Source organism: Polypterus senegalus, chromosome 9, assembly GCF_016835505.1.
Source record: "Polypterus senegalus isolate Bchr_013 chromosome 9, ASM1683550v1, whole genome shotgun sequence".
NCBI lineage: Eukaryota > Metazoa > Chordata > Cladistia > Polypteriformes > Polypteridae > Polypterus > Polypterus senegalus.
The window spans coordinates 11,462,302-11,480,843 of NC_053162.1; the positions used below are offsets into that span (position 1 = coordinate 11,462,302).

The following is an 18,542-nucleotide window of genomic DNA, read 5'->3' on the forward strand; positions in this document are numbered from 1 at the left end:
ATTCTAGGCAGTGATGAATAAAGAACCAAAAAAAATTTTCTTCACCCAATTAAACAACAAAGTGGCAGTGTGAAGAAATGCAAAACAAACAAAAAAAGGTTAAACAATACCACAAAACTTAAAGTAAAAACTAATCTTAAATCTGAATTAATTTTCATTACAAAACCGAGAATAGAAAATAATAGTACTAAATGAACAAAATTGAGCTGGAGGAAACATGAATTATGACAGTCAAATCATAAGAGTCAGGCCTAACTTTCTGGAGCTTATGCTTGAGTATGCAAAAAAAATAAAAAAGATGGTGATATCAATGATGCTAAATGCTTACTGAAGTTGTGGGTTGGCATTTAGCAGGGGACATGGTACTGTTACACACAGTGGTCCAGAAAGGAAAAAAGTTCCTGGAAGAAAATTTCTCCAAAACAGCCATTTCCAATTTTTAAAACGATATCAAAAAATACTGTATTCTCTATTACTTAAAAGACCTTGATTCATTTTCAGTCTCATCTGGCATGTGGTCTAGTGTCATAATGATGTTTTATGCAAGCTTAACAGTACATTACATTCCTGTTGTCTGGTGTGTCAGAGGAAGGCAAAGACGTAATGTGAGGTGATTGGGGAAAAGGAATAAGGTAGTTTGGACATGTGGAGTGCATGTCAGAAGGTGATGTGGTTGGAGGTAGTATCAGTTGTTTTGTAAGATTATATGTCTTTACCCAAAGGGTGCACAGGACCACAGAGAACGAAAGAAAAACATTTGGGGAGCAATCCGGTTAATATGGGTAAATTCAGAAAATGACTGATAATGATAATCCGATTGTGCTGTCTTGGAAAATATTCTTTCTATGCAACATTTATTTAATGGATTAGTACATTTCATAAAGGTTTTTTCTGTAAAGTTTACATTTACTTGCTAATTTTTATTTATGTTTTGTATGCAATAAATAATGCATTAACCCAGTTCTATTCATTTTAATTTCATACAGATCTGGCAGTTACAAGTACAAGAGGGGAACAACTGGAGTTGTAACAAAATCTGTTACACAGTTGGATCTGGAGGTTATTGATGAGGTTGTACAGACAATGGACACTTCTTAAATGTAATGATATCTTGTTTATCTTTTGAATTAGAAATAACCTGTAGTTTATTGAAGTCCTCTGGCCAATGTTATTGGGGCATTGTTTTACAATTAAAGCCAGTATGTAAACTCATTACTGTTTTCTTGTTTTTTTTTTTTTTTTTTTTTCTGTTGCGTGTTTCTGTGTGTGTGTGTGTGTGTGTGTATGGGAAGGAATAGTTTTAAGTGTTGATTGCAAAGAGTGCATTATGACCTTATTTGGTGAAATCATAGGAACGCCATACTGTTCATTGATAATATTGGAAGTGTAGCCTTTTGTTTTTCCAGTCTTCAGTCAGACTGGAAAGTACAGAGCTGTAGGTTTAATTCCTGCTGAGTCAATTAAACTCACTATGATGAATATTGCATCCTAAATGTCTTTGCAGAATACAGACAAAATTAAAAATGGTGTTTTTATGTAAATGACTGAAAAATTGTGATGCTATTAAGCCATTAAAACAAGCCATCTGTTTATTTTTATGGTCCTCAAAAAGGTATGAGCTTATGAAATTAATAACTTGCATTATCATCATAAAATAAGGTTTCTCTGTGTAATTTATAAATAATTGTTTACATATGATAGGAAACTTTTCTTTACTCAAAAGGTTGTACATTTGCCTGTGTATTTTTCCAGGCTGCATTAACTTAGTTACTTGATAACCTATTTTTTTTTTCCTCCTTGCACACATAAATATCCTTTGAGAACATCTGAAGTTTTTCTTACTCAGTGATAAACAAGGATTAAGAATTGTTTATATATACAGTATAACATGATGGACAACAAGAATATGAAATGGATTAGTCTTGGTTTTCTCTGATTTTTATTATTAGTCGTCTTGGACGGAGTGGTGGCTCTGAGGCTAGTGATTTGTACTGACAATTGGAAGTTTGCTGGTTCGAATCCTGTAAATGCCAAAACTGACTCTACTTCGTTGAGCCCTTGAGCAAGGCCCTGCAATTGCTCCGTCCTGGGTATGACGTTAATCTGCATCCAGGGAAAACCTGGGCGCTGGTGGCAGAATTGGCACTCCAGCCACCATAAAAACAGTTCTTTGATCGATGGTGATCACCTCGATAGACATGTTAATGGGGGTACAGTTGGAATGATAATGGAAATGTGTACCTGAACAATGTAAAGTAAGTCTAAAATACCTACACAATAACTATAATCGTAATAAATGAACAAGAAAACAGTGGAGAAGCCGTGGATTAAATAAAAAGGTTGTAGTTATCAGCAGGGAGACGTGAATTCCGTGGTGAAGCAAGGAAGGGAATGTAGAGACTGGAGCGACGGACGGCCTTATATAGGCAGGCAGACAACAACGTGGGAGGCGCTGGGATGGGGGAACCCAACGTCGCTTCACACGGTGACCGAGCTGTAGGCTATGGACGTATATATGTACGTAAGTAGGATTCAGTTAGCGTTGGGAACCCACGTACCAAATTTCTTGAAGATGGGCCCATAAGTAACAAAGACCGTTGAAAAGTTCAATTTGATGGCCGACAGTGGCATCATACCACCGAAATAAGTACGTACATTGGTTTCGGTTATCACAGGGAAGCCGCTTACCAAATTTCGTGAAGATGGGGCCATAAATAAGAAAGTTCAACATGGCGTACGTTGTCGACCGTTATGTGTAGAATTTCAAAATGAAACCTGCTTAACTTTTGTAAGTAAGCTATAAGGAATAAGCCTGCCAAATGTCAGCCTTCTACCTACACGGGAAGTTGGAGAATTAGTGACTTTGGAAAGTTCAATATGGCGGCCGACAGTGATGTCATACCATCGAAATAAGTACGTACATCGGTTTCGGTTAGCGCAGGGAAGCTGCCTACCAAATTTCGAGAAGATGGGGCCATAAATAAGAAAGTTCAACTTGGCAGACTTTGCTGACCGTTATGACCGTTACATGTAGAATTTCGAAATGAAACCTGCTTAACTTTTGTAAGTAAGCTGTAAGGAATAAATAAATTTCAGCCTTCTACCTACACGGGAAGTTGGAGAATTAGTGATGAGTGAGTGAGTGAGTGAGGGCTTTGCCTTTTATTAGTATAGATAGTCAACAAAAACAGTGTTCAATAAATAGTGCAGTTCATTCAAAATTCTTCAATAAATAAATAATCCATAAAAGCACATGGAGATAAAAATAGAAAAAACATTCCTTTAAAAATCAGTGGGGTTCAAATGATGCTGGAAGCAGTCTTCTAAAACCAATGACAAGTCCGGTGCTCTTTCAAACTAGCGTTAGCGTCTTACCTGCTTCTCCCATACGGGCCCCTTCAACAGGCGAGACGCTCTCACTCTGCAGCTGCCCTTTTCCATCACAAACACACATACACAGGTCTGGAGACCTCCTGATCCTGGGTTCGGTCTGGAATTTATCCCAGGCCTGAGACTTGGACTCCTTGGTCTCCATGACGCCCACACCAAGTCTCGAGATTCCCGCTGCCTTTCCGGTCTTCTGCGGCCAGTCGCCTTTCCTTGGTCACTCCCGCTACCTGCTCGCTCAGCGGGAGCAACTTCCAACTCTAACTCCTGGGTGTAGGCCCAACACCCAGGCTTCTTCGCAGCTGCCTGTGAGCGTTCTTTCGCTCGCTCACCCATACGGTCTTTGTCTCTCTCGCATCGAATTGCTTCCTCGCTCCCTATAACCTCCGTCCTTTTCGTTTTATTTTTCATCGATCTCTCTTCCCAACTGACTCATGCGAGGGGCCATAGCAACTGCAGCCCATTAGCCACGGGAACAATCACAGATGTGGGCAGTCCCCCACCTGTGCACACGGTGAGAAACGCCCACACCGCAGATCGCCCCGTGGCTTGCTATGGCCACTACGCCCCCTCACTAAGCCGCCACAAGAGCGGTGATTATTTATTTAAATAAAATGGCCTTTGCTCAGCGAGCTGTGGACCCATAACACCAGAAGTCACTGCATAGGAATTGTTGCAATATTTTGGTGATGATTTTCATGAAATCATTAATCTCATATTTACATTATAGTACCAAATATTCATATGGACATTCAGATATGACTAATAGCTGAAGTACCCAACATTGCCCAGGTATAATATTTGTACAATGGGTTAAGGTAAGAAAGCAAATGTTTATGCGTTATTTAAAATAGTGACCCTTTTTTTAATTACTGTCCTATCTGTCATCTACACTACTTCCCTGATATCTATCAGTTTCTCTGCTCACATGAGTTGAGAATTTGTTCTTTTTGAATATGACTGGTTTCAATAATGTCTGTCTATTTCCAGGCTTACTGAGGCATCACAAATAGATGTTAATTCTCACATTAAAAAAACTGAATGGCTTCTTGGATACTTGAATCAATAATTTGGAAAGTAAGATGAGCAACACTACTGGTCTTTGTGGTGTTCCCTCTATTCATGATGAAACTGTTGTAACTCCTTAAAATCTATGTTATGCTGCATTAAGAGTAATATACATGTGTAAAACTTTATGAGTATCCACTTAGCTGTTTTGGAGTAAGAAGTCTTTTTAGTGTTGGCCCTCCCATTACATCATTCTAATGAATATGCTGAATCTCTATCAGGCCTATATTTTGAATTGTATGAGCAATAGTGTAAATACATCATTTTGTGTGACTGATTCATGTTTTTTTTTTGTTTTATTGATTCCACATTAAAACACACACTCATCCCTCACTGTTATTTCCATCCAATTACCAATGTAGATTGTAGCCTTCACTTTAGGTAAGACCAGACCTAAAGAATATGCCGAATTTGTTATCATAGGATGAACCATTTTAGCGAGGTATTAAGGCCACCACTTGATATTTGAAGTGTATATTACTGAGGATTGTTACGTATGTGATCAGTTTTGTCAGTCATGTCACAGATATTTTAAGAAGCTAACTTTTTTTGCTTGGAGAACAAAATGCTTTCTAATGTCAATAGACAAAGAGCAAAAGTCTTCACAGTGGTTCAGGCTAAAATGTTTATGGCAGCATTTGTGCTATGGAAGGGCTCTGTTGAGAGACACTATGTGATAGTCTATAAATTTTTTTTTTTGAGCAACTCCCAAAAATCTCATAGTAAATGATCAGTGTATGTCAAAGGTCAACTGGAGTGGCTAATGATATCTTGGTTCATTCGGTGTGAATGGCAGCTTTCTTTGTATAATATCAATTTTCCCTTCAAGCAAAAGTTTTATAGCGGTCAAATAGTGAACAGAGAATGGGAAGGCAGCACAAAGGTCACCAGTGGAGAAATGCGGAGAATATTTGACATTTGGTTGACATTTGACAGTTTATGGTGTTAAAGCTTGACTGCTGCACTACTGCCTCTGATGAAAATGGAATATCATTAGGAGGTATGAAACAGATTTTATAATTACTTGAACTTTTCTACCTTTTTAACAGATTGGTTTTTAAAAAAATAAATTGTTGTAGGTTCTGTAGTAAAGGAACTTTGTCTTCAGAATTCTCAGTGTGTTGAGAGGCATTCACTTGACCTGACGCCACTCATTCTCTTACCTGTGCTTTCCATTACAAGGAGATGAAAGCAGATGTCTTGCTGAATTTACTTTGTGTGTAGCGCTCTATAGCACTGAGTGCAGGTGTAGGGGGCCGTGACAAGTTCTATGGTAAAGTGCAAATATGAATGTTACTAATTGCATAATGAGAAGAACACATTCATCCGCCCAGTTGTGTGATGCGTTATTATGTGTATGGGGGTTCCAAGCCATTGCTCATATAGGGGTAATTTGGAGCTGCTTTTTCTTTTTTTTTTTTTTTTACTGTGTCCTGTTCTGCTGTCAAGCAATCAGAATTGATGTCTGAATGCTGGCGACTAGCCTTACAGTTTTTCTCTCAGGTGGAGCATTACAGCTTCTGCTGACGTCACGCCTGATACCAAAACTTTATTAGAAATATTTTCAGATGTTTTTAAGATTCAAACCGGACACGGAGACAAAAGTGAAAGAAAAAGAAGAGAAAAGGAGGAGATGGAGGTAAAGGGGGAAGGGGGGGTTTTTGTATAGAATAAACAATAAATGAACCAGAATCCGCTTCTAGACCTGCAGAAAGAGGGGGGGGGTGGGGGGAAACCACAAGACAAAAACATTGCTGCATCAGCTACATGAAGATCTATAAAAGTAAAAATGTTTGGTGACAATCACACAGTAATTATTACTAAGGCATTTAGGGCCAACCACAGCCTTAGGTCATGTGCTGAAGACGTCCAAGTCATACTTATGAAAGCAACCAAGTGAGCACCTGTGTGCGTACGCACGCTTGTATGTGTAAGGTTTCTCTATAGGAGCGTCCAATAGTGAGTGTTAGGGGCCACAGACCTGCCCCCAAAAGCGTCGGGAAGATGGGGGGAGTTCCAACCCCAGAGATCCAGAGGTCACCCCAGAGCGCGGAGACCCCAGGGAGACAGTCACCAGAGAAGCCCCAACCCACCCTCGAGAGGCGCAGAGGATCACCTCAGGGGGCCACAACCAGCAGCCGGCAGAGTCCCGGGAGATATCAACGGCAAACCCCCAGGCCCACCCGCTGCCGCTCACCCCCGAGTCGGCCGGGCCTGGGACCCAAGGGTGACCCACCCTGCCGAGGACCCAACAGAGCCCAGGGACCCAGATCCCACCAGGAAGCCACCGGAAGCGACCAGACAGATGCTTTATATATAAAAAAAAAAAAATGTGGCAGGGGGAGGGTAGGCAAAGATGTAGCATTGCCAGATGTCCCAGGAGAGGGGAGGAGTCCAAAACCCCACCTGACATATACAGTCACACACAAACACAGTCATACACTCCCTCCCTCATGCTCTCACATACACATACAACCCAAGACTTACAAGGATGTCGCCAGACACCCATTCACACTCCCCATATACACCCTACTAACTCTGGTCCCGGTGCTGCCGTGCCGAAGGCCCAACCATTCCCGAACGCCAGAGTTAGCCCCGTTCCGCTGGGGTAATAATGAGCAGGCACCCCCGTCCAACGCAGAGCAAAGCCACCCCACCACTCCAGACCACAGGCAAACGGCCAGCTCCCACTCCTAGCCTTCAGCCCCGGGCAGCTAACTGAGAACAGAGGTGTGATAAGACCTCTAGTCTCCCTCCGCCGGCTCCAATGTAATATTGATGTGTGTTGATAAGGTGCATTTTGTGCTTGGGGGAGCGCGGGCAGTGCTGGCATCTGGCCTACACCAGCTGATGCCAACACACAGACCCACTCCACCCCCAAAACCCTCCGTGACTAGGTGCAGTTTAAAATTGGAAGTGGACACCGGAGTCGGAGTGAGGCTGAAATTTCCCCCCACCGGATGCCGTTGAGTGTGCTCACTCCCAAGGCCCTAAGTGTACATTTGTGTGGAATGTTGTTTGTGGAAGTGTTTAATATGCAAATAAAATTGGGGGGTAGGCTGCCACAGGACTGCGGAAATGGGATCCCCCTGACTTACCCTCACGGCCCTATGTGCATGTTTGTGTGATGATGTGAAGGAGCAGGAGGAGGGAAATGTCTGAGGATGGGGAGGAACGGCTGAGGGGCCCCAATAGGCACCTCCGCTCCCAAAATCCACCCGGGGCATGGAGGCCCCAGCCCATCTAGCCACAGCCCAAAGCATTAGAGCTTTAGAGCTGCTTTTTCAAAGTGATGTCCACAAGCATACACTCTTGGCCAAAGGCTTTGAGAATGACCCAAGTATTGGTTTTCACAAAGTTTGCTGCTTCAGTGTTTTTAGATCTTTTTGTCAGATGAATTACAAGCATTTCAGAAGTTTCAAAGGCTTTTATTGCATTTACTTTATTTCATTAAGTTTATGCAAAGAGTACATATTTGCAGTTTTGGCCCTTTTTGAAGACCTCTGCGGTTCACCCTGGCATGCTGTCAATCAACTTTTGGGCCCAATCCTCACCGAAGGCTGCCCATTCTTGCATAATCAATGCTTGGAGTTTGTCAGGATTTGTGGGTGTTTGTTTGTCCACCCACCTCTTGGGGATTGACCACAAGTTCTCAATGGGATTAAGGTCTGAGGAGTTTTCTGGCCATGGATCCCAAAATTTTAATGTTCCCTGAGCCACATAGTTGTAACTTTTGCCTTATGTCCTGGTGCTCCATCATGCTGGATTGTTCATTGTTGGTCACCAAACTGTTCTCAGATGGTTGGGAGAAGTTGCTCTCAGAGGATGTTTTGGTACCATTCTTTATTCATGGCTGTGTTCTTAGGTAAAATTATGAGTGATCCCACTGCCTTGGCTGAGAAGCAACCCCACACATGAATGGTCTCAGGATGCTTTACTGTTGGCATGACACAGGACTGATGGTAGTGCTCACCTTTTTCTTCTCCGAATGCCCCAAACAATCGGAATGGGGATTTATCAGAGGCAATGACTTTACCTCAGCAGTCCAATCCCTGTACCATTTGCAGAATATCAGTCTGTCCCTGATGTTTGTCTTGGCTTCTTTGCTGCCCTTCTTGGCACCAGGCCATCCTCCAAAAGCCATTCATGGTTAAGCTCTTCAGTGATGGTGCCTGCAGCTGGATCAACTTTAGGAGACGGTCCTGGCGCTTGCTGTACTTTCTTGGGCACCCTGAAGCCGCCTTCTCAACAATTGAACCTCTCTATTTAAAACTGATCTCCAGCCTTGTCTCCATCACTGAAATGATGTCAGCAGGTCCTTTTGTGGCAGGGCTGAAATGCAGTGGAAATGGATTTTTTGGGATTAAGTTCATTTCCGTGTCAAAGAGGGACTTTCATCTAATCACTCTTCATAACATTTTGAAGTACAGTATATGCATATTGCCATCATAAAAACTGAGGCAGCAAACTTTGCGAAAATTAATATTTGTGTCATTCTCAAAACTTTTGGCCACGACTGTATTTGGATTAACTTACTCACTGACAGAGCCACATGAAATAATTCTAAAGAAACCAACAAGGAGCTCTCTGTTTATCTTATTACAGATGATAAAATCGCTTAGTTGTGCTCTCTTCCTGATCAGTTGCAATGGCTACTCTGAAATCCTAGGATATGTCTCTAAACTTGCTGTCTTCTCCTGTCTGTGACAAGATTTGTCACAGCGATAGTGGTTGGCCATACAGTTTTATGGTATTTAACTGTATATAGCATTAGAATAACTTTTAAAAACTAGTCCTGTGAAAACGTGAGTGTACTCTCTGAAATGCCTTTTTTTAACATGTGGTAGACATATCAAGATTTGAACTTCAGTAGCCATATGTGATATAATACAACAAACTTCACATCACATGTCCATTTTTGACTGTGTTGTATAAATTAATAAAACATAAATGCAAAATCTACCTCATATTCTTAGAATAAGAACCAGTATGGAGGTTCAAATGATGGGAGCATCGTAAGAGAGGGATCTTGACTGACACTGTCTTATTTAAACCTCTTTAGATGGACAGTTTGGTTTGCTCTTTGTTATTGAAGTGTGTGTTATCACCATTCCAAGACCGAAAGAACTCAGAAAGAAGGTCATTGATGGCTATGAATCTATGACACAATTTAAAAAGATCTCTAAACAACTGAAAGTCAACCATTCCACTGTTCGGGACATCATCCACAAATTGTTCAGGCCAGACTGCCCCAGCAAGTTCACCCCGAGCGCAGGATGCAAGATGCTGAAAGAAGCCCATTGGTATATTCACAGAACCTGCCAATGGCTCTTGCCACTGTTAATATCAAAATGCACAAGTCTGCCATTGGAAAGCAGCTGCACAAATGAGATCCACATGAAAGGTGTACCAGGAGGAACATCGGGGCAGAACTAAAGTTTTCCCATGATCACCCAGCCAAAGACCAGGGGCTTCATGTATAAACGGTGCATATGCACAAAAATGTTGTGTACTCCCGTTGCCACGCTCAAATCGCAATGTATAAAACCTAACCTTGGTGTAAAGCCACACACATTTTCATGGTAGCTCAAACCCTGGCGTATGTAAGTTCTCTGCTCAGTCTTGCAAACTGGTGGCACCCAGCATCAAAGCAGTGCTTTTGTTCAAGTGTGGTTTCTCTTTCTTTTTTAGATTCACATCCCTGATGCGGCTTTATCATATATACTGAGATTAACCACATATTGTTTTAGTTTAAGGCATCTGATTGTAATTAACCTGTAACAATATAATGGTCCACGGAATGGCCAAGCTATTCCAAATACCATAGCTGCTTTAGCGTTGTTACTCTCACTGCACCTTCTTCTTTCAGCTGCTCCTGTTAGGGGTTGCCACAGTGGATCATCTTTTTCTATATTACTCTCACTTCACCACTTAGAGTGTTTATGTCACAGTATCTGAGTGTAGAATCACAGCTCTACAGCAGCTGATTGGAAAGAGAATTATCGGTATACAGCATCAAGCACACGCTGCCTCAGCCATGCTGTCTATTGAACTGCTCTGATACGGCAAACGCTTCAGAGCCTTTCCTGCAAGGACCTCACGGTTCAGAAACACTTTCATCCCAAGAACTATAAACACACTCAATCAGTCCATCAAGTGCTCCTTGTAGAACTGTTTGAACTTAAGTAAAATTACCTCACTGTAAACTTGTGATACAGTTATAATATTGCACAACCTGTGCCACTTTATAAATCGCGTGTTTAAATATGATGACAATATCATTTTGAATAATAGATGCAGCAAAATGTTTATCTTTCTCTTATTAAAAAAAAAAAATCCTGGGAGGGAGACTAGGTAGATGAGACGTGATCTTCTCAGAAGACAATTTGACGTCCCGTGAGAGACATGTTAATGTCACGTGAGACAACATTTAAAACAAGTTCACGGACATCTAACCAAGCAGTTGTTGGAATGCTTTTGGCAGACAGACATCATGTGCTCCAAGCTCTTACAACAATGACAAGCAGAACACACAGCTTGCCAGCAGCAGGAAGCCAGCAGATGATCCAACCGCTTCTCCTTAGCATGCGTTCAGCCCTACCCCACTTTCACGGCGTGATGTGGCAAAAAGACTGCTGTTGTGCAGACTTTTAAATGATCGACATGCAGCGCGACAAAAAGAACATGCAGCAGCAGCAGAAAAACAGCAGATGATCCAACGCCATCTCCTTAATGTGCGTTCAGCCGCCCCCCCTTCACAACAGGAGCAGTGTTACACGTCCTGTGAGAAAAATGTAACCATGCCTGTGGCCAGAAATAAAGGACAAGTATTGTTTTTTCAAAAGTTTTAAAGTAAAAGTGAAAATAATACATATGTAACAATTCCCATGAAAATAACAATCTCTTCAAATTGTTTATCCGGTAAAACAAACCTGGGGGTGGGTGAGCGAAGCAAGCAGGGGGCAGAGCTCCCTAGTTATATCATACACATAGAACTTGCGTGAAGCAGGAACAATCACTGCGCCACCATGTTCCCATGTTTAATAACATGCTTTAATTCCTATGATATCAAGTATACATCTCAGTATTTTAATTATTCAGAGAGCTGTAATATCACAAATGTAATGGATTTCTGTGTCCTCTCCGAGGAAGAGAAAGCCTTTTAAGAAGCACGTAGTGATTCACGCACACAGATCACATAGAAGATCAAATACAAAACAAAGCATTTAATGTGCTACTTTAGTTACGATGGGATGTGAGAAACTGGTTAATGAAATGATTTTAAGATGAAGTTTATGATGTTCTACTTTAATGGCAAAATAAACTACGTGATTAAAGTGGAAATTTCGAGATTAAAGTTGCCATTTCAAGCTTTTTCCCCCCCCGCTGTGTGCCTAATTTTTTTCTCTGTACCCTAATAAGCTTTCATATGACACTCAGACGGTGGGCTACGACTCACCTTTTCACAGCGACTTTGATATCTGACAACTTTTTTATTTCGGGCACTGTATGACTTTGTGAACTTGAGCTTTCGAGTCATTCGATCAACTTCCTTTTTGTAGTTTATACCACACACAAATAGTACGTTTTTCTTTGCCTCCACTTGGTATTCGCTGACATTCTTCTATTTCCCCCTGCGCTTTTGCCATTGCCTTTTCGTAGAACGTTTAAGAGGTATTTATATTGATTTGCATATTCAAAGAGGCACAATTCTGGGAGGAGTTTGGGGAGTGGCAGCCGGCTCGTGCACATGTATTACTTTTCACACTGACCGGGATTTATGGAGCAGAAAAACGTGGAAGTTCACGAACGCACAGATCTATGCATCTGGATTTTTTTTTTGTGTGAACGCACATTTCCGCTTTTGTCGTGACATGAGACCATGTGTCAGGAGTTTGAAGTTTTATCAAAATTGAACCTTGCAACATGACAATGACTATAAACACTGCAATAAATCCATCAAGGAAGCACTGAAAAGAACGCTATTGAGAGTTCTGGAATGGCCAAGTCAAAGCCCAGATGTGAATCCAGACAAGCTGCTGTACTGGATTTGAAACGGGATGAATCCTTTTATTAAATTAGATCGATTAATCATGGGTCGCCAACTCCAGTCCTGGAAGACCACTGTGGGTTCAGGTTTTCATTATAAGACCTGCTTGTGCTGCTAATTAACTTATTGTGAATTCATTTTATTTGAATTGCTTTTTTAAGATTTGCTCCCCTGAATATCTGCATCGTTCCTCAGAATTTCTTCATTTCTTTCCTTAAATGGCACCCAAACAGAAATGAAATGTGAAGGAAGGGAGCCAACAGAAGACCAACTAAGTCAGGGCCTCAAACTCTAACCAGTTACTTAATGAGGCGTCGTGTCTTGTCATTATTTAAACCCGTTCTTTAATCCTGTGGCTTGCTGCTGCTCTTGTGGTGCATTAGCAGACATTTCTGAAATTGTTGATTTTCTCTTTCTTAAGAGCTCAGTTTAAGGGACCTGAGCTGATCAGCATTCCTGAGACCTTCATCTTTCTTTATTTTCAGATATTGTATGATGGACACCAGTTGTTTTGGCTCATTTTGTATCTCATTATTGTTTGGCTGCTAATTAAGGATAAAGAAACAGTTAAGGAGTCTGAGTCTTCAAGAGCAAGTCAATTAAAATTAGTTCAAAAGAAGTTAATTAGCAGCAAAAACGGGTCACTCATTAAGAAAAGAGTTAGAATGAAAACCTGCAGCCACGGTGGTCCTCCAGGACCGGATTTGGCGACCCCTGGATTAGATAATCTATTAATCCCATGGAGAATTCTGATCCTGTAGGGAGGATTTCAAACAGGCTGTGCACACAAGACACCTTTCAACCATCATAGAGCCGAAAGAATTCATCACTGGGGAGTAGAAAAAGCTCAGCATTAGAAACTGCTAGACAGTTTGAGGAGGTGCCTACTTGAGAGGGCAATACCAGCTATTAGAGCCAAGGGGGGCGGATTTGCTTTATGCACGGACAGAAGTAGCATATTGGTTCATTTTGCATTGAATAAATTCTGGCAAACTTAATTTTCATTGGTTTTTTTTTCCCCCCATTTTACGTTGGTTTTTTTTGTTTTGTTTTGTTTTTTTCCAATTACATCACTTTTATCTAAGATACTTTTTAAAATGAAGTTCAAATCTTAATATGTTCAGTTATGTTAATGAGAGGGCAATACCAACTATTAGAGCCAAGAGGTGATTTTCTTATTTGCACAGACGGAAGTAGCATATCTGTTCATTTTGCATTGAATAAATTCTGGCAGACTCAATTTTCATTTTCTTTTTCTTCCACTTTTCATTGTTTTGTTTTTTTTTTTTTAATTAAATCACTTTTATCTAATATACTTTTTAAAAAGAAGATCAAATCTTAATATGTCCGGATATGTTAAAAAGAAATCCAAAGCATTTAATGAGGTGTACCTTTTCACATGACTGTTGTTAAAGGTGTACTTTGGTTAGTGCTAGTAAGTTGCACTTCATTGTTGGCAACTCCATGGTGACCTTCAGAAGCACTATGGCCCTGGGCATATGTACAGTTTAGAGGCCCATGAATGCACGCATTCCTTTGTGTAAACACAAGACTGTCATTTCCCCCCGATGGTCTGCCACTGTGCAGCAAGGAGCATAAATGGTTAACCAGCACCCCCGATGGTCTGCCACTGTGTAGCAAGGAGCATAAATGGTTGGCCAGCACAAACAGAGAAAGATCTCGAGGTTAGTTTAGAAGCCCATTAATGATGTATAAGCACCTTGGGCATGGGAAAGGCGCTATATAAATAATATAGTGATTCCCCCCTCTTTGTTGCTTCAACGCTTTAAGAGCCATTTTCCTAGTTCTGTGATTCATGAATATTTTACTAGATGACAATGCATAATCTATGAGAGGTTCCTATAACCCCATAAGTAGAATTGTATTGGTATATTCTTGCCATTCTAACAGCTTTGAGTAAACATTATTCTTCAGTTAGTGACAGCCTTGCCATGTGTAAGGTGTAGAGGCATACGGTTTTAAACCGTGACCGTGACCGTGCCCGAGGGCCTACGGGCCTTTTGAGTGTGTGAAATAACTCAAAGAAAACAGTGCTTATTTAAATACTGTACCATACGCTTAAGGCGTACAGAAGAAGAAATTAAGAACATTTAAGATAGATAGGTACTTTATTAATCCCAAGGGGAAATTCACATAATCCAGCAGTAGTATACTGATACAAAAAACAATATTAAATTAAAGAGTAGTAAAAATGCATGTAAAAACAGACAATAACTGTGAATAATGTTAACGTTTACCCCCCCCGGGTGGAATTGATGAGTCGCATAGTGTGGGGTCTCCTCAGTCTGTCAGTGGAGCAGGATGGTGACAGCAGTCTGTCGCTGAAGCTGCTCCTCTGTCTGGAGATGATCCTGTTCAGTGGATGCAGTGGATTGTCCATGATTGACATGAGCCTGCTCAGCGCCCGTCGCTCCCTCCCCACAGATGTCAGACTGTCCATCTCCATGCCTACAATAGAGCCTGCCTTCCTAACAAGTTTGTCCAGACGTGAGGCGTCCCTCTTCTTTGTGCTGCCTCCCCAGCACATCACCGCGTAGAAGAGGGCGCTCGCCACAACCGTCTGATAGAACATCTGCAGCATCTTATTGCAGATGTTGAAGGACGCCAGCCTTCTAATGAAGTATAGAAAGAAGAAGTAAAGTACTTTTAAGTACAGAAATAGTTTATAGAAGATATATTTTAAATTTTTTTGCCTTTTATTTTATGTGTGTAACTATTTTTCCTTTATTCTTGTGTGGATTATTTGCTTTTAACTTTCACTGAATATTTTTAAAATGAACTTTTGGACTGAGAGATTTCTTTCTGCACGTGTTTCACCTGTGCTTGATCTTGCCTCACACTTCGGCGGCTACAAATGCGATTGGGACTTGTCGGCCGTCAAAAGGGGAAGCTGTGCATAGTGTGGTTTACCAGGCCGGAGTGAGACTGTGGGTTTTGGAGCTATCCTTTATTTGCTATGGAACAGCTTTGGTACTGAGGTCTGAATGCTGGTATTGATACCGAAGTTAAAACTTTTAGTTCTGATCCAACACTACTCAGAAGTGACCAGGAATGATGAAGAGAGATGTAAGATCAAGGCAGTTGAGTCAACGATGACGAGGGAGCTGGACAAATGGGGAAGCTAGGTCAAACAGGGTCATATTATGGGCTGACATATGAAAGATCTCACTAGGTCTACGTATGACACTCGTCCCAAGTTGCAGAAATGTACGCCTTTGGTATGGCACGAAAACAGAGTGAACTATTGCGATGCCCAGAACCCAAGTTTACAACACATTCTCTCTGGCTGTAATTCGTCACTATTCCAGGGTCGGTATGGTTGGTGCCATGACTGGGTTTTTTGAAAGATCGCAGAGGTCTTGAAGGAACACAGGGTCCTAAGTGAACAGCACCAGTCCCATAATGTCAAAATGGCTGATCCATTTATTTAGGAAGGGTAAAGGAAAACTGAACATCACACAGAGGTGTGGACTGGCACCTGGAAGTGAATCGAGTCAACTTGGCGTGTCCATTCTTGAAGGTGATGTGTTAGAAGCAGGAAAAAGGGCCAGGCATAAGGATCTGAGTGACTTTGACAAGGACCAAATTGTGATGGTTGGACGACTGAATCAGACCATCTCCTAATCGGCGAGTCTTGTGGGGTATTCCCAGGATGCAGTGCTTGGTACTGCCAAAAGTGGTCCAAGGAAGGACATCTTGTGAACTGGCAACAAGTTCATGGGGCACCCAAGGCTCATTAATGTATGTGGGACAAGAAGGGTAGACCATCTGGTCCAATCCCACGGAAACACAAATAGCTGAAAATCTTCATACTGGCCATGTGAGAAAGGTGTCAAAACACACAATGCATTACAGCTTGCTGTGTTGCTGCAGATTGGTCAGAGTGCCCATGCTGACCCCTGTTTACCACTGAAAGTGCCATCAATAGGCATGTGAGTGTCAGAACTTTACAATGGAGCAATGAAAGAAAGTGGCTTGGTCTGTTTCATCGCATTGTGTTTTAGATCCTGTGGACAGCTGGGTGCGTCATTTACCTGGTGAAGAGATGGCAGCAGGATTCACTCTGGGAAGAAGGCAAGTTAGTGGAGGCAGTGAGGTGCTCTGGGCAATGTTCAACTAGGAAACCTTAGGTCCTGGCATTTATGTGGATGTTACTTTAGCAGGTACCACCTCCATAAAGATTGTTGCAGACCACCATGGCTGAGTTTTGAAGCAACAACAGCAACCCATGACCCACTGATGGCAACCAGTGGTCCACTTTTGGTGGCTGAGAAACACTGGCTTAGGTGACCCACCATAAACCCACGACTGTAACATGTAACCCAGTATTTGAGAAACACTGGCTTAGGCAACCTACAACAAACCCATGACGGCAACCAGTTACCCAGTATTTAAGAAACAAAGGCTTAGGTGACCCACCATGACCTGGTCTTAAATCAATGACAGTAACCTGTGATACACTTTTGGTTGTTGAGAAACATTGGCTTAGACAACCCACTGTGAACCCATGACAGCAACTGGTTACCAAGTATTTAAGAAATGACAGCAACTGGTTACCAAGTATTTAAGAAACACTAGCTTAGGTGACCCACCACGATTCAGTCATGAAGCATTGATGGAAACTCACAACCCACTGGTGGCAACCAGCAATCCACTTTTGCTGGTTGAGAAACAGCAGCTTAGGCGACCTACCATGAATCCACGACTGAGAAATACTGGTTTAGATGATTCACCGTGACCCAGTCATGAACCAATGACAGCAACACACGATCCACTTTTGGTGGTTGAGAAACGCTGGCTTAGTCAGCCCACTGCAATGCTGTATTGGCAACCTGTGACTCAGTATTGGAGAAATACTGGCTTAGGTGACCCACCACAACCCAGTCATTAACCAGTGACAGCAACCTGCTATCCACTTTTGGTTTTTGTGAAACACTGGCTTAGGTGACCCACCACAAACCCATGACTGCAACCAGTTACCCAGTATTTAAGAAACACTGGCACTGGTGGCCCACCACGACCCGGTCTTAAATCAATGACAGTAACCTGAGATACACTTTTGGTTGTTCAGAAACACTGACTTAGGAACTCATTGCACCCCAGTAGTGAACTAATGACAGTAACCCACAACTTCTGGTTGTTGAAAAACATTGGCTTAGACAACCCACCGTGAACCCATGACAGCAACTGGTTACCAAGTATTTAAGAAACACTAGCTTAGGTGACCCAGCATGATTCAGTTGTGAAGCATTGATGGAAACCCACAACCTACTGGTGGCAACCAGCAATCCACTTTTGGTGGTTAAGAAACACTGGCTTAGGCGACCTACCATGAACCCACGACTGAGAAATACTGGTTTAGATGATTCACCGTGACCCAGTCATGAACCAGTGACAGCAACCTGCGATCCACTTTTGGTTTTTGAGAAACACTGGCTTAGGTGGCCCACCACAAACCCATGACTGCAACCAGTTACCTAGTATTTAAGAAACATTGGCATTGGTGGCCCACCGTGACTCAGTCGTGAACCAGTGACTGCAACCTTCGACCCAGTGGCTGAGAATCACTCCATTACACAGATGCACCGTGCAGCTGCTGAGACTCGAAGATCAGTTTTTGTTACCGTACTCTGTCCCGGCAGTTAAAGTAGGCAAACCAGTGACCCGTACCAGACAGGCAGAGCCTCTACTGCAATGACCTGGACACTTTGTGACCATCAAATGTCCAAATGTCTGGTCACAAGTCGGCACATGACTGTATAGCAAATATGAATTGACTTTGTCGCTCCAACTAGAGTTTTTTTGGAAGGTGAAATAAATCTGGAAAACCCTTAGAAGAACCCACACAGGCACATGGGAGAACATTGAAAATTCACAGAGACATCAGCCAGGTGGGGATTTGAACACAGAGTTTTTGGGGTTATGAGACTTCAGCACTAACACTAATATGTTTTTTAAAATATGTTATAGAAAAGGTTAAAAGAAAACATGTTTAAAATGTACAGCTTTATTCAGG

General features: G+C 41.9%; 1 protein-coding gene across 2 annotated transcripts in view; it reads left to right on the top strand.

Moving 5' to 3' along the window:
* Positions 1–1,212, top strand: part of psmb7 (proteasome 20S subunit beta 7) — a 101,991-nt gene extending 100,779 nt beyond the window's left edge. For both annotated transcript variants that reach the window (XM_039762697.1, XM_039762698.1), the window contains one exon: positions 987–1,212. In XM_039762697.1, coding sequence (XP_039618631.1) covers positions 987–1,098 — 112 coding nt within the window. In that variant the 3' untranslated portion in view covers positions 1,099–1,212. The remainder of the gene's footprint in view (positions 1–986) is intronic.
* Positions 1,213–18,542: the final 17,330 nt, after the last annotated feature.